Source organism: Puntigrus tetrazona, chromosome 3 (assembly GCF_018831695.1).
Source record: "Puntigrus tetrazona isolate hp1 chromosome 3, ASM1883169v1, whole genome shotgun sequence".
Taxonomy (NCBI): domain Eukaryota; kingdom Metazoa; phylum Chordata; class Actinopteri; order Cypriniformes; family Cyprinidae; genus Puntigrus; species Puntigrus tetrazona.
This window is the reverse complement of record NC_056701.1, coordinates 19864450-19888543: the sequence shown is the minus strand read 5'-3', so window position 1 is coordinate 19888543 and position 24094 is coordinate 19864450. Positions and strand designations below refer to the sequence as shown.

Here is a 24094-nt window from a genome sequence, read left to right as displayed (position 1 = left end):
AGATATTTAGTTTAGAGATTTTGCCCGTGCAGCTGTTAATTTAACTAAGCATCATCATTTTTTTTTACAACGCAGTTTGCTTGAATTGCGGTCTCTGGTAGTGACCCGAAGGACTAAACGCTTGTATCTTTACTCAGTGCTCCGGAGAACGCCAGGCATTATCCTGCAGCGGGACTGTATCGGCGCAATGATGAACAGGAACGGAATGGTCACCAAGATTCGCACGCGGATAAGGACCGACCACTTCAAGAACAACTATGACCTGGTCGGCAAAGAGCTTGGCAGGTAAAACACTCTCAGTTATCTACTCTACAGACTAATTAGCGCGTTCAAACTATTAAAATGTGTACATTTTAAATGAAGTCATGTGCCTGCAGGCAGTTTCACAAAGTTGAGAACCGGCGTGAGGTTTAATTGAGGAGTGAATCACCGCCAGCTGGAAGCCCAAAGAGATTTGTTTGGCTCCAGCACGTGTAATCTCAAGATCAGCCAGATAGATTTTAGTCCTCATTGCAGCTTGCCAATATCGCAAACGAGCTACACGAATTGATAAAATAATCCAAACTGTTATTCGCACCTTTGCGCATCTTTGCGTTTTTTATAATGGAGCTGTTCTCTAGATCCCCTGCAGCGTAGATGAACAGGGGCTGCATTTAGAAGAGTTTCTTTCCTAAAACTACTCGCTGTCGTTCACTTCCATACATTGACGTTCTCTGTAGCGCATAACTGCTTTTATAGGACTTCCTTCCTTCAAAGATTGACCGTAGTGCTAAACAGTGGGTACCAGTGACTTCTGTAAGAAAGTATTTCAGTGGTTGGTCCTCTCAAGTCAGTTGGAGTTTTTTTTTTTCTTCCTGAATGAATGCACAAAAAGGTTATTTAGATTATTGTTGTTTTTACAGTATGGCTTGATGCTATGTTTTAGTGAACAGATTCAAAAGATTTGGTTCCCTGGGATGAATCAAACAAAAGTGAACCAGCTTTCATTCTTATTGGCATTTTTCAGGGGCCCCTCGTGCTTAAACTAGGCTTGGATCCTCTCAGTATGTGTTCTCAAGTAAACAAAGAATGTAAAACATGTTAATTCAGAGCCACACGGGACCAATGCGTGATGGATATAGCGCCGCTTGCCGTGACATTGTTCTCTAATGCTCCACTGACTAATTATAGACAAGATGGTATCGTTTGACCACTGTAACTTGTTTTCTCTTGGGCAGATGTTCTGTTAAACATCCCTGCTGTGCTTGTTGATGATTGCATGGTCTGTTTCTGTTGCCTTAAGGTGAATTTTGTTTTCCAAGTTTCTGGATTTTAATTCTTACTGCCTTTTCCGCATCATTTAACCCAATTTGATGGGTAATTTGTGGAATGGGTTGTAAATTGTCTCGATTTGGACTGGATTTAGCTGGCATTTGGTTGTCTCTGAAACTTGTGAGATGGCACTATTTACTCATGCCTTAGAATCCTCACAAGTTTTTCCTGTAATTAAAGCGCACAAAAAGACCACGTGCATGAGTCACAAGGCAAGCCATTATTTTTATAATGCAGCCTATCTGATTTGCTTACCATAGTGGTGAATTGAAGGAGGAATGAAGGAATGCAGATGTTGGTGGATATTGATGTGGAGATTAGGTAGGCAGAGTGAGCCGGTCACACAAATATCTCGCATTCCTTTAGCATATCCTAATCTGATTTCATCCCTTTTCCTTTATCATATGTCGACATACATCATCTTCTTGTAAAAGTAGTCTTGCAGCAGAGAAGTTTACAGTGAGCGGAGTGGGCCAGCTTGTCTTGTGATTTCCTCGGAGTGCAACCAAACTCTTTCTTTAGTGATAGGTCACCTTTTAAAATCATTCTTCAGCTCTCCAGATGAGCATAACATACTCGCTGGCCTAGATTTTTCCTGCATTTAAACCCAACTTAAATGGTAAAATGTATTGTGTGTGTGTGTGTGTGGCTGAACACTCGACTTACTGAATGGCCAAACCATCTGGCCCTGTTGTCAGCACCCCATTCATTTGACACAAAGCTCCAACAGCAATTTCCGTATTATTCAGCGAGATCAAATCCAAAGTTTGTTCCCAGACAACTTGTTTAGTTGATGGAAGATCAGTTTGGTTATCAGTCGTTCATTTAGTTCTGTTGCCATTTCCAGTCACCCACCACCCACCGCTTTATTTTTGAATTCTCGGAATTTATAACAATAGTACTTCTTGTCAGAGAAATTCTCATTAAAGTTTTGTGAACCAGAAGTTGTCACTGTTCTCTCACAGGGTCCATTTCCACATCAAAGTGTGGGATGCTGTAATAAACTTAAGTCTGTTCTCCTTGAAAATCTCCAGAGTTGGTTACCTGCCATACAATGTAGTGGATGTCCTAGTTCAGTTAAGTTCTTACGAGTTGTGTCCTAATTCAGTGAGATTAGAGGGTATTTTTAAGCATATCATCTTTGGAGCTCCTCTAGAGTATCCAAAAATGAGTTTAACCCCAACCTTCAAAATCCTAGCACTGATCATGCACCAAAATCTATTTGAGGAGCTACATCCACAGATAGCTTCTTATACATCCTCATCAGTCCTAGAAGCGCCTTTTCACAAGTTTTCCTTCGACTTCATTCATGTTTTCAAAATTTGTTTAATGAAACTCAATGCTTTCTTGTCTTGCTGTGTGGCTGTTTTGTTAATCTGCACTTTTTATCCTCAGGAAGCCAATAAAGTTCATGAGTTCAGCTGAGAATTGAGTGATCCTCTAGCCGAGGTGGTCTGTATGAGGAATGTTTTACTGCAGAATTCTGGGTTGCTGACTGAGCTTTCTGCCATACCGGTAGCAGACAGGCCAGCTATGCTTGTGATTCAGTCCTTCACTTAATAACGGGGTTGTACAATTTCCCTTTAATAACGATTGAGATTGTATATCTTTTGCGTCTAAATGGTCCTGTGTTTGTGTGTTCATGCACACGTGCATGCTTTTGGTCTTTTTAAATGTTTATCCATTCTTTGACTCTCAAAGTGAACATGTTTCTACCATCTGGCCATGAGAATGAAACTGAGAGATGAGACAGATAGACTGTGAAAGAAGACGGTGTGATTTCTGCACAGGAAGTCTAACCACCAGGGTATCTGGGTCATCTCCATAGATGAATGTACATTTCCTGCCCAGTCATTGTTTTAGATAGAGACCGTATTCATTGGTATTTCATGGTGTGTTGTGGTGTTTTACTGATTTCCCATTCATCTTTGCAGTGCTAAGCATTATTGTTTTTTTTTCTTCTTCTCTCCGAACTTTTGAAGAATGCCAAATCAGCTCTGTTCACTGCTCTAAGAAGAGGCCGGGAGAAATGTGAGGTTGGCAGAATTATGGCATCTAATGCAGTGCCCTTTGACTCGGTCCAATTCAAAAAGGGTAAACTTATGTCTGCTGCAGTCAAAACATTTTTTGTTCGGGACAATTTCCTCGCATGCTGAACTACTAAACAACTGGGTTGTTCAGAGAGTTGGCATCGCCACATGCGGTTCTTGTACTTCATGTGAACTCTGAAGTCCGACTGTGTTCTGAGCGCAGACGCTGGAACATGCTCGCTCCTCCTAGATCCTGCCAACCACACTCACGTTTAACAGGAAAATCACTCCAAACCCTGTCAATAGATGCGTTTTGGCTCGCACCTTTGGAAATTTTTAGGGTCTTTTTAATGGTTTGCAATGAGGGGAATTGTTAACACCAAGACCCAACAACAAAAGCTTTTTAAAGCCCCCATAATTTAAGTTCTATGTTTTGTGGCCAAAACATAGCAGATACACATACATGCCCAATCTTTTTCTTATAACAAAATTGGCCAAACTGTTTCAATTTGAGACCATAAAATGTTTTCCCTCACTTTCTTTCATTATCTGTTCTTATTCACTTAAGTACTAAATTTATGTAACTATTTTATTTTAAGTTAACCCCCATTTAAATCTTTCCCTGTCATTTGTTTCGTAGCAAATGTCAACATAGGAAGGCCAACTTTGCTTGGCCATTTCATTAGGTCTTTGATGCCCAGCTGAAGCTCCATCCGGAATCTTTCTTTCACCTGTCTCTTTGCGTGTCTGTGTTAAACTTTCTGGTAGGGTGTTAATGGAGACGTAGATGGGAAGAGACGAGCGGTGGACAGAGGAGAGGTCATTCAGGGTGGGCTGTATTTTGTTTGTAAGTGTCATGTTTGGTCATTGGCTGAACTAGATGGTGGGAGGAGTGGACACCATTGACTCTCGATGGAGGGGTGTTGGGAGAGTTGGGTGGTCTGAGTGTTGGGGTCTCTACCACACACACAAACTGCTGTCTCTTTATGAGATGGGCCTGAAGAGGAGGTGTGGTTAAGAGCCATTTGTCCCTCTTGCTGTCAAACAAGAGAATGTCCACGTTGACAGGCCTGCTCTTTGTGTGTGTGCAGCTCCCTGTGTGTCTTTTGACTGATAGATGAGGTGATGGGAGGTCAGATGAGGGAGGTGGCAGGAAATTGGTGTGAATGAGCCTGTGTGTGTGTGTGTGTGTGTAAGTGCCCTCAGAGCTCAGACGGCTCCAACTGTCATTCTTATCATTTGGATGTCAGGCTTTTGTTGCAAACGAGGAAGAGACGGGAGGGAATGATCATGACGAGTGCAAAACTGACAGGTTAAGAATGAATACAAAGATGTTCACGGTTCATCATCATTGGGCTGATGATCTAATAATGATGACAACGATGACGTCAATTCTTACTGTGCATGTAGAAAAAACTTGATTGGAGCACTTCACCTATTTTGTGGCTTCCTTTTATTCTGTTGTATGCTGTTTTTCGGTTAAAAACAAACGGATTTTGTGTAGATTTATTGACGCAGATCATGGCTGTTAAAAAAAATGCTGGTCACCATAAAATTAGTGACTCGTGTTCTAATGTCATGATTTTTCAAAAGTTTTAATTTTTGAAGAACTCCATGTAGAAGTGGATTGAAGACTTGCTTATGTGTGTGTCTGAAAGATGCAGCATTTAAAAAAAAAAACGGGTCTTATCAGTCTGCAACACATTGTGACCAACGTTCAGCTGGTTTTGCATGCTTAGCCCTCTGTTAATCAATGAAACCCTTTAAAGAAAACTATTTCATAAAATATGAAAAACTACTTATTGTCATATTTGTATTAGAAATGATTGCTCTTAAATTTTTTCTTCATTTTTCTATTTATTTATTTATTTATTTATTTATTGGAGCAGAGCTTAATTGTTCTGGAGTGCTGTGTCATAAAAGTTCGTGTTTAATCGCTCAACGTGAATATCATTACTCAAAGTGCTTGTATTTTGAGCTCCTCATTTTCATTGCCCAAACATTTCCCAAACTGTTTATTTAATCGCTCTCGTGTGTATGTTTGTGTGCACGCAGGGGCAAGTTTGCAGTAGTGAAGAAGTGTGTGGAGAAGACCACTGGCAAGGAGCACGCTGCGAAGTTCCTGCGGAAAAGGCGGAAGGGTCAGGATTGCCGCGGCGACATTCTGAACGAGATCGCGGTGTTGGAGTCAGCCGAGGCCAGTCCCTATGTGGTGGCGCTGCACGAGGTCTATGAGACCACCACAGAGATCATCCTCGTATTAGAGTGGTAAGACATGCACTCGCACAGTAGTTAGGGCAATGGCGGAGAGTTTTATGATGACTTGGACATTACGCACCATAATTTTGTTATTCCGAGTCACCAGGGCTTTTGAAGATTAGAATTACAGGCACAAAGAAATGGCACAGCGGGTAAATCAAAACAGGAATTTTTCATAGCGCTGTTGTTTTGAAAGCGGGGTGTTTGTCTGTACCTTTCTGAAGGTTACCGCAGACCACAGTGGAGTTGGTTCTTCTTTTAACTGAGTGAGCTGACTGTTCCAATACAATAACCATAAAAAGAAATCAAAGACACAAATGTATAAATTCCCAAGTGAGAATGTGGTCGTCTTGTTTTTGGTCCTTTACTTCTCAGAAATCAAAGTGAGTGCAGTTTTTCTGCCCAAGCTGCAACTAGGCCAAAATCATACAAAACCTGTTTCCTTTGCCTTGAGCTTCTCAATAAAAATGTGCAGACCTGACCGATAGGTGTAAAGCCATGTGTGTTTTCATGAATTTGAAAGTGTTGAAAACCTACATTTACTGCATTACTCATCAACTGGTAGCTCACAATAACATACTAAACCAATATAGCTTGTGTAACACAAAATGAGCTCTAAGAGTAGAGGCCCCTTTTTTTTTTTTTTTTTTTCACAAATCATGCTCACTGCAGCAAAAGCTAATTTTAAGTCTACTTAGTCATGTACAGGTGATTTATTATTTGCACAATAAGTATATTTTTGCTCACCTGTCTATGCAAAACGGTGGAGTCTCTTTAGTCCGAGGTTATCACAAAGCTCTCTCCATTTTGGAAATGCCACACCAATATTTTTTACTTTTATTTCTGTTAGTTCCAATACCTTCTTTTGTCAGTTGGTTTACATCTACGTTTTTTTGGGGATTCTCCTTAATTTGTGAAGTATAATCGTGAACCATGATTACTGAAATGCATTTGCACAATAAATAACTACCACTTCCACATTTGTCCACGCGTGTTGCTGTTCAAAAGCAAAAACCGAGGATAGTTCAGATATTGCATTATTGGTAGGCAACAATGACATGGGACAGGTCATTTATTTAAATCTGGAATTCCTGGAATTTACAAATCTTAATTTAGAACTTTTAGAACTTTGACACTTGCATATGAGAAAATTGTTTACTGTGTATGTTCTGCTGAAGCTGCTATTTATTGTAGTTATTCTAGTTTTTCCAGTAAAACAGTAGCTGATGACATTTACTAATGAGCAGGAAATAGCAGGTCGTTAAGTTTAAAGGCTTTTCATAAGCTCTCTCTGTATCTGTCATTCAAATCTCCCTTATTTTTTCCTCTCAATTTGTTGAAGGAATTTTGTTTTTCCCCACTGTCACTGCAAGTTCTACATAATCAACAGCCTTTTTTTTTTTTTTTTTTTTTTTTTTTTTTAATTGTAATTGATTTAGTTGCATATTTGTGTTGATGTGTAAAGAGAGGCAGGATGCTGACATGTTGAATGACGGAGGTTTTGAGAATTGGCAGATCATATCTCTCGGCCTCAAAGGTAATATTGCCACAAAAAAAAAAAAAAGTCAGCCCACTTGCTGCACACGGCTAAGCCACTTCCTTTTGAAGAGACAGCTGTGTCGATCTGTCACTTGTAAACACGCACATCAGCATGTGTGCAGACAACCTGTGGAGTTAGTTTACCTTATAAGGAAGGTAATGCTTCTTGTTTTTGCCAATTGTTGTGCATGTTCAGTCACATCACTCAAAGTCAATAGTCTTGCTGTTTTGTTTTTATAATATATATATATATATATATATATATATATATATATATATATATATATATATATATATATATATATATATATATTTTTTTTTTTTTTTTTTATTTATTATTTTATTTATTATTTTGACACTTTATATTTAGAAATGAAGAAATTATCATATTTTATTAAAATGGTGAGTTTTTTTTTCTCTCTTCTCTTCTTTTTGCATATTTCTGTGTCTGCTTCCATGTTCGAACAGTCTGTCTGGTTTGGTAAGGAGCAATGTATCCCATTCTTTTTACTCTGGTTTTCCGTTGTTAGTTAAATCCTTAAAACTTGATGTGGGCAGGTTTAGCAGTAAAAACCAGTTAAACCAAATAGACGCAGACAGAAAGAGACACTTCAATTTCCATTTCCTGTGGCTTTTCTTCTAAAAGCAGAGCTGCAACGTACTTGCGCTTGCATGTGCAATGCATCGCCACATCCTCTGTTGTCAGAAACAAACCGAATTCTTGCCATTCTCTGCCTTTTAAAGTTAAAACCCTAGCTATTGTAAGACTGAGAATAGGAAAGGTTATAATTACGTTTGCCATACATACAGACACCCCACACAAATCTGTGGCGAAACACCAGCATGGGCTTACACAAACACATCTATGTGTGTTTGGTATGAAATGACATTTTAGGATGTTTTTGGGACTGGCTGTTAACTCTGTAACTGTCCGCAGTCTGCATTTGCTTTAATGCATCTAAAGACCAGAATAGACATTTTTCTTTTCGTTTTGGGCTACAAAAACACACTAGCAGCCACCTGCAACACCATAGCAGAATTTATCACAGATGAGGCCTTTTCTTTTGGGAAAAACCTTTCTTTTTGCAGTGATCTGTTTTTCACTCATTAAATAAAAAGAAAGGGGCCCTCCCTTGCTCAAAGTTTGGCATTTATCTTTCTAGGAAAGTTCTTATGCAAGTATTTTTGTCATAAGTCTTCCTCGTCTTCTGTTTTCCTCATTTGCTTGATCAAATGCCCTTTAGAATTCTCTGAAATGGATGCTCTTTCAATGGCTTAAAGTCCTTTTGACTGATGCAGATGTACAGTGTCCAACTGCCTTTAGTTCAGCACACCATTAATGGCAAAAAATAAAGCCAGATAGACACGTGTAGCATTTATACTTTTTCTCCACTTTTTCACTTGAGCGGCTTGAAAAGTGAGTTAATAGAAGCCAGAAAACACTATTCGTTTACTGTAGGATATTTTGAAAAAAAAAAAAAAAGCAAAAACACATTTTCACACATTCATCGCAACATTTTATCTCATGCTCACTATTTTTTTTTTTTTGTGTGTGCCATTTAACAAGTTTGTTTTTATTTGGTGTATTTTATACGCATTTTCATTAGGCTCCAACATCATTTAAGGAATGTCAACATTTTGAAATCCCTTAATTTTAACTGAACCTGATACAAATGATATCATTTTTATTTTTCATTTACATTTCATTTCATTTTTTGCTCTAAATTAGTTTTTTGAGTTTGCTACCATTTGGTTGTTAAGAGCATTTTTGATGCAATACACATTAAGCATGTATTCAAGCCATCTATTTGAGCAATTGATGACAAACATGTTTCTCAGAGTTGGTGAATTCCAGATTTCCAAGACTTTCTAAGTCCGAGTATTTGCTCTTGTTTTCTCGTGAGAGGGGAAATGCTCACTTGGTGGTCTCGGGTAACGGATGAGCATATTTTTATCCTTGCTTTCTGTTCCAGAAAAAGAGAGCAACAAGTCTTTGCTTTTGCTTTTGCTCAAACCTCATGGCTTCAAAACCACAGAGCGGACTCGCATGTCCCCTGGAAAATGTTCTGCTTTTGTTTTCATCGCTCATCGTTTACCATTGCAGTGGCATTTTGATTAGGCGCAATCCATAAAAATGGGACGTCAGCATTACCAGCTTGTAAGTTTGATTTATTTTACGCAATGGGTGCTCTTCTTGAGTCGATCATAATTCTGTCAGTCCTTTTGAACTTTTTTTTTTTTTTTTTTTTTTTTTTTTTTTTTTTTTTTTTTTTAAATAGATGCTTCATATTTTCTCTCACACGCACAGCTAAACCCAAACATGGTTTTTCTGTACATGAAAGGCTGTGAGGAATTGACCTTGTGCTTGTGTGAGAATTTACAGACCTTTTTGGGGTTTGTTTTGCTGGTGAATTGAGAGTGGAGGGTTTATTCCATTTATAGGGTGAAGGGCTTCTCTTGTTGTGATGTGTTTGATTTTAAAAGGGGATGAAAGGTTCTCAATATCCCAGTGTCCTTACTTTAATAAGCCTCTAGTTGCTCATCTGATAAGTGATACCCAGAATCCCCTATTTATACAGCTGGATTCAGCTGTTATGCAACACACGCCACACACAAATACATACAGATTCTTCACAGTAGATGAAACGCAATAATGTGTGTGTGTGTGTGTGCGGCCCAAAATCCACTACACATGGCCCTGATTTTCCCAGTCTTTCATCGCCCAAAGGAGTATCCGCCTACAAATCCTCATGGTCATGGTAACCCTTGCTACAGTTATGCAAGGATGAAGTTCCCCCTCCGTCCACCCAGAAGTGTCCTCTAATTTAATGATTGGCTGTCTTGTCGGAGAAACCCAATTATAGTGTATAAAAACGAGTGTAAACACCTGGCATAGAGTTCAAATCACTCTACATGTGGGTGGTGTACCTATGTACTTTTGATTTCTTGTAAAGTTATTGTTTTACTGGACTCATTATATGCTTGATATGGCTTGAACACTGATATCAGATGGGACAATGAAGCACACCTCACCCTCAACTGTGAAACTATTCTAGGATGGGGGTGTGTTTAAGGGTGTGTTTGTCTTTTTGGGTGTCTCTAAGCATAGATGTATTTAATAGGATTTTTTTTTATGTCACAGTAATGCACAACTTGGAAACACGTGAGAATGTAATGAGATTTAAATTGTAATCCTCTCATTATTTTTTTGCCTTTCAGTGCTGCCGGAGGTGAAATCTTTAACCAGTGTGTTGCCGATAATGACGAGGCCTTTACAGAGAAAGACGTTGTTCGATTGGCCAGGCAGATTCTGATGGGCGTGGCCTGTCTCCATCAAAACAATGTAGTTCATTTGGACCTTAAGGTGGGTGTGCTGTTTGTATGTTTGTGCACGCATGGGTAAAAATTATTTAGCCAGAGGCCTGTAATGTCTCAAACATCTTTTTGACCATTCTTGGCAGTGTAAGATTTAATCGAAACAACAGTTCTGTTGTAACTAAAGTCAGTAGAGGGCTAAAATGTTTTTTTGTTTTTTTTATTGCATAACTACATGAGGACGTTTGATAACATTTGCAAATTAATGGGACCAAATGACTTTCGTTAAAGTTCTTGAGACAATTACCCAGACCTGTTTAAACAACACCAAGTGCTTTAGTCTAATTGCAATGTTACTTATTTCATCAAGCATGCCCATTCAGGTGTGTGAAAGCTTTCAGTTTTGTGCCTCGGGATGTTAGACTGAAAGAAAGCATTTAATTTCAGTGAATCTATTGTGTGCATGCTTGAGGTGGAAACTGTTTAATAATTGGTTAATAGGGCATATAAAGTATGGTACACTTCACACGTGACTGTATTCAGTTAAAAAGTAAAAGGTTCTGGTTCTGCTCTCCTGTACCTCAGTGTTTCATCGTTCTCACACTCGTAATGTCTTCTCCAGCCTCAGAACATCCTGTTGACGAGTGCTCAGCCGCTGGGTGACATCCGTATCGTCGACTTCGGCTTGTCTCGGCGGGTGGACAGTGTGTCAGAGGTACGGGAGATCCTGGGCACTCCTGAGTATGTGGGTGAGTCAGACCTCCTTCATTTGCAAACCTCAAATCCTCCCACCCACTACATTACTGCTGCAAAAAACGGATGTGTGAAGTCTTATTGGCATAGTATAGTGATGAAGAGGGGTGAACCGAAAGCTTGTGTAAGACTAGTGAAAATTCACGTGACTATTGACTTTGCTGTGACTCCCTCAGTCTTAAAACAGGCAAATGTACTGTAAAGGCTACTGTATGTCTTTTTTTTTTTTTTTTTTTTTTTTTTGTATCATTGATTGATTGTTTTTGAACACTTTAGTATCAGACTGCTGCAATACTGTTTCAATACAAATTTACTTGTGTCTCTCTTTCCTGCAGCCCCTGAGGTCCTGGACTATGAGCCCATCAGCACAGCTACTGACATGTGGTAAGTTGAACTCTTTGAGTGTCCAGAGTCCAGGTGTGTGTATATGAGAGAGAGAGAGTTTGTGGTATTTGACACACATATGAGGGGTTTATATAAAGGTCATGTATCTGGTTTTATAGGCCAATTTATCCACATATCACCACGATAGAAGTTGCATGATGCATTTCTGTAATCTAGCAGTATAATAAATGTCACTGCTTATCTGCATGGTAAAAAAAAAAAAAAAAAAAAAAGTCAGCATATGCAATCAGTATACAACCCTCTTATAATCAGGAACCTTCCCAAGAGAACGTTCACATGCATTTTATTTGACATAAGTGTTTTTTCACGGAGATATACACATACATACATGCACGCACACACACACACACACACACACACACACACACACACACACACACACACACACACACACTTTAGGCTTAGAAAAGTAACAAGTGCTTTAAAAAAATAATTTATAAAAAGAAAAGCTGGTTTCCTGGTCTTAGCTGGCTTAAGCTAGTCAAACCAGCTAAGAAATGGCCAAAAAAACTAAACCGGTTAGACCATGCTGGTAATAAAACGTTGCATTGAAAGGTGTTTATCTCTTTTACTGATCCGTCTTGGTGTTTTGTTTTTTTTCCCGACTACAGGAGCATTGGGGTGCTGATTTACGTGATGCTCACAGGCGAGTCGCCTTTTCTGGGAGAAGAAAAGCAGGAGACTTTCCTGAACGTCTCCCAGGTCAATGTGGACTACTCTCAAGATGTCTTTCAGGGCATCTCTGACCTCGCTGTAAATTTCATCCAGTCCCTGCTCATCAAAAATCCCAGGTTAGAATACTTGCTGTCACTTGTACATGTGGAAATTAAATGACATTGTGATGCTCTAGTTTTGTTTATAGAAACTTACATAACCTGATTGATGGAGTGGCCTCAGTTGGCTCTGCTCCAGACATGTAATCTCACACTTCAATCTCTCATTAAAATGTAATGGACCCTGGGTCTTGAATATACTGTGAAACGATATGTGCAGTCTTACTTTTTCCCACATCCCTGTGCTCTTTTGCTGTAACTGATAAATGGTAAAAGCCTCTCTACGTCTGCTTGTCTAACAAATGGCAGTCCAGACCCTCCACCATCACGGCTATATGAGAACTGATAGTAGCACAGTCTCTGATCCAGAACCATAATCTGCACTCCATAAAACTTAATGCTTATAGATCATCGCACTGAGAAGGCAGGAGAGGAAAAATGATAGCTTAAAGCAATGTGGAAAAATTCCTCTGAGTGTGAGTAATTGGTTAAGGAACCAAAAGTCTGGGAACCTAAACGAGACAGTGTGAGATTCTTTCATTTTTGCAAACTGGTGGAGAAACCCAAGTGCTGATGAGGAAAAAAGGGCACTCTTAACTTTTCCTCACACTTTCTAATTATTCAGTATAGGCCAATTTCGTGGTTTTTGCTCACTTAGTAAGAATTTTTTTTTTTCTTTTAATTTTTTTTTTATTTACCCAAACAATTTTGTCTTTTTTTCTTATTTTTAAGTTAACCCGACCTATTAACTGAGTATTACCTCATTCTATGGCTATTTTTTTTTTTTTATTACTTGATTTTCTTTCCATGGCATAACTTTTACTAATGCAAAGGTTTGTTCAGATTTTCGCAGTATAATTTTGTTGTAGTACCATCCTATTCCAAGAATGTGACAAACAAAAAAAACTATGCATGTTAAAGTTTTTTTTTTTTTTTTTTTTTTTTTTTTCTTCATCTCCCTAGAAAACGAGCAACAGTGGAACAGTGTCTAAATCATCCTTGGTTAAGGCTGGACTCTCATCACCACGCTGTGGAAGCCCCTCTAGATGAGCAAGAAGCCAGTCAATCCGAATCGGAGCCTGAGAGCCCCATCCCTTCCCCAGAACTTGTCGTCGTCATCCCTTCATATGTCACCTGCCCAGGCCAGGGCGAGATGAAGACTGGACGGGACACTTTCAGTTTCACAGAACCGTTTCCACCTCGTCCCGAGATACAACAAGAGCTCATCTGTTAAGCGATAGACTTGATCAATCAGAGGGACCGAAAGACTAAACCTGCCAGACTGGTGTGGCCTAGTTTGGACTGGACAGCAGCGGTCTACTCATTTGTATGTGCTTGTGAAGTCTTTTTGTCGTCTTGTGTGGGACACTGAGCCGTCCTGGTCTGTGAATGTGAGTTGACCTCCCTTCTGACCATAAAGGTGTGCAAGTGTCTACAATGGATCTGAATGAGATTTTTTTTTTTTTAAGCCCCTCAATAAAGCATTCTTAAGCTCTTGGTTGATGTTCTTAACCCCTCAATGGATTGTTTGTACTTTTAGAGGGAATTGAACCTTCTCTGCTGTCTGTACTCGGTCCAAAACTCAAGTCGGAGTCTCCCCAGGAAGTGCCTGCTGCATTGTAGGAAGGACACGGAAAGTTCTGATAAATCGACTGATGTTTTAATCATCATTGCTCTTCATTGGACTAACGTATCATGTAAAATATTATGAAGAACTGATCCTGACGCTTTCTGCAGTACAGTGGACTTATCATCATTCTGCTTGTTGAGAAGTGGCACCTGCATTTTAATGAGCTGATTCACAGAGACTACTTTTGTTCTAGCACTTTTGGTGGGAATACATTTATAGTCAAAACTCCCAACAAGCACATTTAAGTAGTTCAACATAGCATGGCCACGCATAGCCATTGTTTGTTTGGTTTCTCACACCATTTCTGTACCACTTTTTCCTCGTTCTTATTCATAACAAGTTTGCTGTAATTGCACAAATGTCTTGTACAGTTGTTGTTGTTGTTGTTGTTGTTGTTGTTGTTGTTGTTGTTTTCAAGAGGTGTTCTTGCCTTCATGTAATATATTCTGTAATATATGTTTTTATGTCCAGTGAGGCATCATGGGTATCTAGAGGTAAATTTTCCAAGTCGTCAGTGATGTGGGCCGCTCAAGTCTTCTGAGGTTTGAGCGTTTCAGACAGTTGTGGGAGATGTTTGTATTTTCAGGAGATCAGAGCACAGCAAAACAAAAGGCTTTGATAATTGTATATTTTTATTTTAAAAAAAGAATGTTAAAAGTATTTTTCTACAGTTGTGGTATTTTATGATTTAATGTGAGAAAATAAATTGTAATATTAATTTAGATTATTTTTTAACCAGTTGTGCTTATAAGAGTTTGCACTTGCGTCCAGTTCGGACTACTTATGTATTGTTGGCATGCCTGGCAAAATATTGAAGAAAATAAATGATCTTTTTGTATTAAACTAATGAAGAATATTCTTTATTTACATCCTAATGGGTCGATTAGTTTCTAGCATACCTTTTAAAAAGCATTAAGGCTGCATTTATTTGATTAAAAATGGTGGTATTGTGAAATATTTTTACATAAAATTTATATTTCAACATAGTGAGAATTTTTTATTTCTATCATGGCAAAGCTGAATTTTCAGCATCAATACTCCTGTCTTTAGTGTCACATGATCCTTCAGCAATAATTCTGATGACTTGCTGCTCAAGAAAAAAATAATTTCATTAATGTTGAAAATTATTAATCTGCTTGAAATTTCATGGAAACCATTACTGAACATGATTAAGAACAGCATTTTTGTAAATTGCTTTACTGTCGCTTTTAATCAATTTTGATGCCCTTACTGAATAAGTATTTCTAAATACATGTGTGTGTGTAATAAACAGTTAGTGATACACCAGCCATAACAAAACATTTTAAATGAAACAATTTCCTAAATTAGTTTTATTCTATAAGAACCAAATGATGAAATCTTGATTCTACAAAAGAAAGTGTGCAGAATGATTGTTTATTTGACCAAGGCATCACATTTCCACATTCCAACCATCAAGGTTACAGAGAAATATGAAATATTGCTGCTACTCGCAGTTTTCCTAACCTTGTGAGGCAGAAGTTGCTTCTTGAAATGGATTCTTAGAAAGATGCGATTCCCTTGCCAGTGTTCCCTCAGAACGGTATATTCTCTGCATTTGAATGCCAAGCTTACCATCGCTGTCAGTTGAGTCATCGCTGAAGCATCTGGCATGCTTTAACCAGCTGTAGGACAATAAAAGTATATGTCAGGAAAATATTATGTAATTGTTCATTTGTGTAAAAAATCTGTCTTTCAAGAGAAAACTTATTTGGACAGACCAATAGAAAATGAGCTCCCTCTAATGTGCATCTCTCAGACAAAAGCAGCTGGACGCTTTGGATTGAAAAAGGCGACATATCTTGCCAGACTCTCCCCTGTGGTTTGAGTTGTTTTAGATGGTGATTTTTCAGTGCAATAATGTGCCCCTTACTCTGAATATTCAAACACACAAACAGGAAATGCCTTGTGTTTAAGAAAAGAAAGTTCTCTCATTCTTACACACACACACACGCGCGCAGGTTAAACAACATTGATGTCTGCCAATAATTCATCTTTTAATGTGCTTTTCCTCTGCTTGTTCTTCCTGCACACACACACACTCCCACCCTCATCTCTAGAGTTCTCGTTTCTCAGGGGAGTTAGAGGAACGCAGTGCTGTTTATCAGACAGGCAGATTCTCTTTCCTGTCCTTTCTTTTCTCTTTCCATTCTTTCTATCTCCATCTTCTAATAAAGCTGCATACTTCTGCTCACTAATAATACACTAATGGTGGACAGTATATAGTTGATACAGAATATAATGACAGTAAATTAAATCCATATACGTAAAAGTTGATATGCTAAAAAAACTGCTTTTATAATTAAAGTTTAGTTATATACATATGAGTCACTTGAAGTGTGATTTCATTAGATTTTGTGAGTACAAAAAATCCTCTATGTGTGTTTGATACTGATGAAACAAGCCACGCTGCAGTGATTGGTCGCTCAGTGTTTGTTTAATCTCTGAACCTTTCCTCAGTTTCCCTGCCCTCCCTCATACTTTGACATTACTGTGCAACTGAAACTCATTCTGAAATGTCATCTCTAATTTCATCCTCCACTTCCCCACAGCAGAGGGCCGCAGTAACAAGGAAAATTCCGGAAAGTGATCAGGAATTCAAAACATATGGGAACAAAGAGGAATCTCATAATATCCATCAGATCAGTGGTCTGAGCCGCTCACCTCTGGAGTTACATAACCTGTGGAGGCCAGAAGGGCATTATGAAACTGATGAAGCACAAAGAACAACTAACTTTAGAAACACAGACTAAATTATCTGGCTGTTTGGACGGTAATGTTCTCAAACAGAAACCGCAACCAAGATCATTCCTTTAGGTTTTGACTTATTTTACTTGATTGGAGGTAAGGTGTCAAACATGTTAGAGAGAGAGAGAGAGAGAGAGAGAGAGAGAGAGAGAGAGAGAGAGAGAGAGAGAGAGAGAGAGAGAGAGAGAGAGAGAGAGAGAGAGAGAGAGAGAGAGAGAGAGAGAGAGAGAGAGAGAGAGAGAGAGAGAGAGAGACTGCAGCGTGGCTTGTTTCATGAACTGAATCAAATTTTCTCAGTAGAAGATGTTGTATCTTCCTAAATTATAAATCAATATGATAAATGAGTAAGGTCAAAAGTAATCTAAAAGTAAGCAAAAAGAAGTCTGACTAAATTACCAAAAATGTGTAACGTTCAATGACATCACAACATCATTTATCAACTTTAAGAAACACAAAAACCTGTCTTTAACGACTTTCCTTCAAAATGATTTGGCAACACTGGATCACACCCTCACATTAAGTCCTTAGCGAGAGTTGGATTCTGATTGGCTGTCAATGTTTCTATCGTTCAACAGCTCTATATATCTACTCTCTATATAGGTGCTATTACAGTTAATGATGGTTTTATTCACTTAAACTTTACTGATGCAACCCTCCCTTTCTTTCCATCTCCCCTGACTTTTTGTCAGAGTGACAATGCTCCTTTCTCACCGTCTCATTTTTAACCTCTGTGACTTTCCCCGGAGGCAGATCCGAGCTCTTGCATAACGAGGACATTCCTTTACGCCTCTGACCCGATTATAGCTCATTAAGGTGAGACACTCAGAGGAAAAAGAACAAGAACGAGAGCGAGAACGAAAAGTGATCATGGAGACGATCACATTAATGAGCAGTGAAAGATGAAAGGTGGAAGCCATCTCTGCTTCTTGGAAGTCTGTTCAAAATGTGTGTATGAGTTTGTCACCGTGAGGCCACGAATGTTTCAAATTACTTTTCACAGGGTATATATATATCACATATCTTGAGGTCGGTGATGGAATATGAGTTTGTTTACTTTATAGTGCTGCCTTAAGTTCATCCTGTTTGACATAACCTCACTATATTCTGAAAACAGATGTCTGCTCTGTTACATATCCTTTCAAAAAAGTGATTTTGAGCATTGTTGCCCTCCAAAATGTCAACATATTTCATGCTCCGTTTGTGGTGGATTTAATGCATTGGATGCAGAAAACAACTTTACGCAGGGCTCAACAATAATGATTTTTGTTGTTTAGACCAGATTAAATTTCTAATTGCGTTGACCATGTTTCCCTTTCTCCATCGCTGCAAAAAGAGAAAAAAAGATAACAAAATAAATACATAAAATAAAGACTAAAAATTTATGTGTGTTGCTACATGGAAATTTTAGTTGACACTTTAAGTCCTATAAGCTTGTATGATTTTATTCAAATGACTCAAATTTCCATATATACATACATACACACACACACACACACACACATATCAGGGTTAAGTTATATTGTCAAGACTAATTGGGCATTTGAAATGGTCTAATATATTTGTTAATATCAATCATTAAATGGGAAAAAAATATTATGTAAGAAAAGCTATTTTGACTTGTTTCGGCTGTATTGACTAATATTCTAGTAATTTGCTGTACGGTTGCCCATATAAACATGTTCCCTTCCAGGTCTGTTTAAAATTAAACATTGAAGACAGATGAATAACTCTTGAAAGTGGAAAGAGGTGTGTTTACTTATTTATGTTGCAAGAGCTATAAAAATAGATTCGGGATTTTAAAAAAGAACATTGACAAAGTAAAGCTTTTAGCATATTTAGACTTAGCATTATCTTCTTTTATCAGCAAAACAGTTCATGTTAAGTTTAACAAAAAAAAAATGAACATGAACATATTTACTATGACCTCTTTTCGAGCTGAACTCAACATGTTTGTGTCAAAACTGCTGATCGTGCTCTCCAGCATGATCCGAGATGATTCAGAGGACATCATGTTCCTCGATGGAAGTAAGAGCGTCTGACCTTCTGTTCTGAGACGTTTACATTCACAAAGTCACAAATTCTTTTGCGTATTTAATCTAGAAATAGCTCAGATACGAACATGCTTTTATTCATCGTACATCGTAACCTTTCTTTGTTGTATGATTATTTTTAAAATCCCTTAAACTTTCTGTTTATTTCCAAATTGAGGTCATGTTAGTTGTGTTTAGTCCCCTGCGGTACAACCGCATTTTCCCACAAAGTGGGAAATATCAAGCTATTTTTGGTCACACTCCGCTATTTATTCCACGTTCTTTGATTTAAAGACTTTTCTGCCTGCTTTTTCCCTGCAGTTTATCTCAAAATGATGATATTTGTTTTTTCTGCCTCTGTAAGGGTGAGCAGATGTGACATCGGAATCTAGATCATCATTCCAGGATCATGCCTGAGAGAATCTGCGTGTGTTTACGTTCCGTTATATCTTATCTATTATATATGGGATCGTGCCATGCGCTTGCGTGCAGCATGAAGACTTATAAAGGTATGATCTCTCTTTAGCAGCTGCTTTATCAGTACTTTGGAATGGATCTGAGTTAATTTCCCCTGAACTTCATTTCTGCGGGGGTGCCAGCGAGAATTCAGTTGAAACCACTGGGCTTTGTGCCTTGCATGCACTCCAAGCTTCCTTGAGGTTATGCAATTCTATGGGCTATTAATGTGTGTGTTTGTGTTTTTCTGTGTTTTTAAAGAATAGAAGTATTTGAGTGTTTCTGCTACTTTTTCATATTCCGTTGAATAGCTACGTCTCGCTGCAATCATTCTAAATCTTACACCATTAAAAATAAACGGACGCATTCCTATAACGAGAACAATGGAAAGGGGATGCCAGGTCATAATAATGCATGCGAGAAACAATGTTATCGCTGAGGCAGGGTCACTCACAAGGCTGATAGGAAAAGGTGTATCCCAATTGATTACTTTATATCCCCCGTTCCAGGATTACCTTGAGTAGCGTTTGGACAGCCGTACAGCATAAAACATGGCCACACTCACTCAGATGCCAAACTTTGACAAAATCAAATTATTTCAGGAGGAGACGCCCACCCATGAAAATAATCACCTGTTTACCACTTAAGAAAACTTCATTTCGACGGCATGGAAAGTTTTATACATATTTGCCAATAATTTATATAACGACAGTGGTAAAAATAGGTGTCAAAATGGACGTTTTAGAAAAGAGTACTATTTACACAGATTTGTAAAATAATAATTATAATAACATATACATGCATATATTTTCAAAGCATGTTCTGTATGTATGTGTCTTTATATATATACATAAAAAATATACACTGTACAAACCTATATTATTTAAATCAAATCTTTCATTTTGGATTGTATATATACATAGATTTGTATATAATACATTTATATACATTTTTAAGTCAATAGTTGCTTGTTTTTTCCATTAATTATTTGATTATGTCGTTCACAAAGCTTGATGGGATTATTCTGTGCATGTGGAGATGGCCATAAAAAGCTATAAGTTCATTATTCGCCTGTACATCGGCTACTTTATAATAAATACATTTTTTCCTCACTCTGGAAATGTTTTTCTTTAATTACTTTCCTGAATAAAAGATTGATAACAAAAATGATTTTACAAAGTAGCTTGACCACAATTATTAAATATGTTTTCTTTGCTTCAAGCAGTAAAGACATACAGGCTCTGAGATGTCCACACCTGAAGGTTTAGACTTTTTTTGTGTTTTTCCCAGAAGAATGCAAAGTAAAAAGTAACATCAATATTTGCATACTGGAGACTAAACAGGTCGCAACTGGACACGTGAGCGAAAAAAAACAAGCCTTCTCTCGTTCTCTCGGTCCATCCGTCTGCTGGAGAATTTCACATTAATGGGGTTTATTTATTTATAGCTCTAGAAAGTGAGCCTGTAGGATCCAATACTGCTTTATCAGAAGGGTAATCGTCTGAGCTCCAGCCCTCAGAAAACACATGACAATCACCAGAACATTCTTGTGAACGAGTGTGTCCATAAATAAGAGTAGTATCTCGTCTTCCTCAGTTGATCAATCCTATAAAATTCAATTAGGACATATTCTAGAGGTGGTTGTGTTGAAATATGAGCGACCTGAGGTGAAGGAGGATGCAGCACTCAGACTAAACTCGTCTCCAGTGGCTACTAAATCACACCGAAGTTTGAAAAACAGATCAATGGAATTCTAAGCCTTCGAGCAAGGAATGTTAGAAGGAAGCACAGTTTCTGATGCTCTCTCTCTCTCTCTCTCTCTGGGCCTGTCAGTCATATAGACTTAGAAGAACGGAATGGTTCAGCTGATGAATGTAATGTACTGAATGTAATGAATGTAATAACCTTTTCTAATAGTGTAGCGTGCTATCAGTGTGAAACCTGTCATTAAACAGTAAAATGATTATGTAACACAAAACAGCATGTAAGAGCTTACTTTCTTCTGCCTCTCCTTTTTTCAGTAACCCGAACATAAGACTTAAAGAAAAAGGTAAGCATGATGGTCCACCCCTAAACACACACACATATATATATATATATATGGAGGGAAAATAACTGAATGATGTCAACTAAACTCATAAATTCAGACACAAAAGATGTGAGAAATGTGAGATATTAACTCTGAGGAACAAAGCCTGAATTGCAATATATAAACTCAGAATAAGGAGGAAAAAAGTCAGAATTTTGTGATTATATTCTACAATCTATAATTCAAAATTTTGAGGTTGCATTTTCTCTTTCTTTTTTCTGTGGAGGAAACATCCTTCTTTACTAAGAATATACAAGACAGATACTGAGATTGTGGGCGACTGATAGGCAGCTTTACAGCAACAAACCTGCTGTATCTCATGCTTCTGTCACATGGGAACCATCAAATTAGATCAAAGAGCCCCGGGGTAATGTTATGAAACTAAAGGCTTCTGCAATAAGAAGTTATTTGTAGTCTCTTATGGGACGGCACATTGACACCTCCTCTCTTGCAAGCTGTGCAACTAAAAATGTTTGTGTTTAGCCCTGACAAATAGTAGAAAGATATTTTTCAACCCTTGTTGGGTCCACTTCCGTGCGTTATTATGCTTCCTGGGGCCTTCATACTGTATAAATAAACACCATAGCAGACGCTCACATAAGTTCCTCTGAGGTCTCTCGAGCTGTTTTAACCTCCTTCAGCCTTTTTGTGTTGATATTATTGTTTATTTTTTAGATAAGTCAATGGCATGCTCACATTTTGTTAATGAAAAGGAATTTCTAACTGAAAAAGCAATAAGCTCTTTCATAATCATAATACATCTATAAGAAAACAGAAAACAGGCTAAAAAGTTGGCGAGAGAGTAGAGCTTTTGGCAGTTTGAAAATTAAATCTCACTATGATTCAAAGACAAAATAATATCGGTGTCAGTTAAATAAAATATAACTTGTGAAAAAAAGTCACAGACAGGAAACCTGGTTCATGCATGATTTTTCACGGTTCATTTCACCACTGTAGGCCTAGCTATCTTCTTTGAGCTTCGAATATGTCTTTTTATTGGACTTTTGAATTTCACATTAATACTCCGGTATCTTGGGAAATATCTGACGAGTTTAATATTCCTGGGTCTATCTAAGAATAAAATACTTCAGGCATCACAGTTAAAATTGCATCTCGTTATAGGCCAGTGAGATATGTCATAACACAAAAACCACAACTCAGGTGTCCTACTTTTACGTGCTGTACGTAAAAGCAGTTTGGGTTTTTTCATTAAAAATATTAATGGTCGTAAGAGCAGTTATTCGATCAAACATTATTTAAAACATCCTTGCTTTTCCATTTTCATAACCGTGCTTAGACCTGTGCTAACATGTAGTTATGTAGTGCCTCCTGGTGGTTGGAGTGTGCGCTGCAATGCCATCAGTGGCCTCTAGAGGGAGTGCTTCACCTGCCAGAGCCACATGGGCATGCGCACTCCAACAATAATTAGGTTGCACGTTAGCGAATAGATCTAGAAAGCATAAATGATCATCCTATCAAACTTTTCACTCTTGTGCACTCTTAGTCTCTGACACACTTTCACTGCGATACAGTAAATAAGACTCACACTGAAGTGCATCAAATGTCCCTTTATGCTATATTGTGAAGTTAAATACATGTCAGCCCACATAATAAGTCTATAATATGACATAAACACACTATCGTGTTCATACACACCAACGCATGACCTAAGAATACCCACACAGGCTGCATATCCACTGACACTTGCTTCATAGAAGAGCAATTTCCATATAGCTCTCCCATATAAGGCCTCAATGCTCTTAATAGAAACCATTAATCAGTCTTCCATATAGGAGAATGCTATTCTTTTTTTATTTTTTTTTTTATCTGAGACTGAGCATACTTTTTGCAACCAACAGATGTCACTATTCATAGCCTGCCCTGCCACAACAAACACACTCGAGGCATCAAGTTACATGCTGAGGAGGATATGACCACTATTAAGTCAACGGGATTCATATATAAGTGCACTTACAATTTCTGAAAAATAAAAAAATCCTGAAGATTGCACTAATTGCTCTAAGTAGAAATGAGGGCTGGAGCTAAGCTTTGAAAATGTCACAAAATCAGCAATAAAGTATTATAAAAAATATCTACCCTACTGTTGTGTTCCTGTGTGTAGGCAGGGATAATAGTTGTTGACTGATTGATTTGTATTGTTTGTTTATATGATTGAGGCCATTACTCCTGTAATGATATGGAAAAACAAAGCTTCTTTTATGTCGTTTAATGTAATTGTTATTCACTTAGGGTGAACTCAGATCATTTGGACCATTTTTCCCCATTGACATTACCTGAGCTAACCTTGTTTAAAATCAATACCCGTCCTTAATTAATTAACCTCCATAGGCCGTATTTGTCACAGGCCATTTATTGGGTTGAATGATCCTCTGCTGTGATTTGTTTGCTCACAGCGCTTTGGAATAGTCCTCTCAACCTCATGGCACTGAATTTTCACACTAGTGCTAATTCACCCATCCTCCTCGGTGTAGTTTTTCCTCATTAAAGAGGCAGTGACAGATTCTACAGACAGTGACCTCTTGGCGTCAGAGCCGTCAAGATCAAGCCACTGTTTGAGATTGTCTGCCGTTGAAAAAATTTCCATTGGTCACTTATGAATTAAAAAGGCGAAAAGGAAGCAGACTGTATCAGATATAAGGTGGTTTCCGCTGCCAGTAATATAAGGCTCAGAAGTAACATTTTTAAAAATGTTACAGAAAAAAAGTCTAGTGACTGGT

At 38.1% G+C, this 24094-nt stretch overlaps 1 protein-coding gene across 1 annotated transcript in view; it reads left to right on the top strand.

Moving 5' to 3' along the window:
• Window positions 1–14858, top strand: part of stk17al (serine/threonine kinase 17a like) — a 15069-nt gene extending 211 nt beyond the window's left edge. The window contains exons 2-8 of the mRNA XM_043235230.1: window positions 138–285; window positions 5397–5609; window positions 10359–10503; window positions 11077–11203; window positions 11543–11591; window positions 12224–12403; window positions 13349–14858. Of these exons, the coding sequence (XP_043091165.1) occupies window positions 188–285; window positions 5397–5609; window positions 10359–10503; window positions 11077–11203; window positions 11543–11591; window positions 12224–12403; window positions 13349–13619 (1083 nt within the window). The 5' untranslated portion in view covers window positions 138–187 and the 3' untranslated portion in view covers window positions 13620–14858. The remainder of the gene's footprint in view (window positions 1–137; window positions 286–5396; window positions 5610–10358; window positions 10504–11076; window positions 11204–11542; window positions 11592–12223; window positions 12404–13348) is intronic.
• The last annotated feature ends 9236 nt before the right edge of the window (window positions 14859–24094 follow it).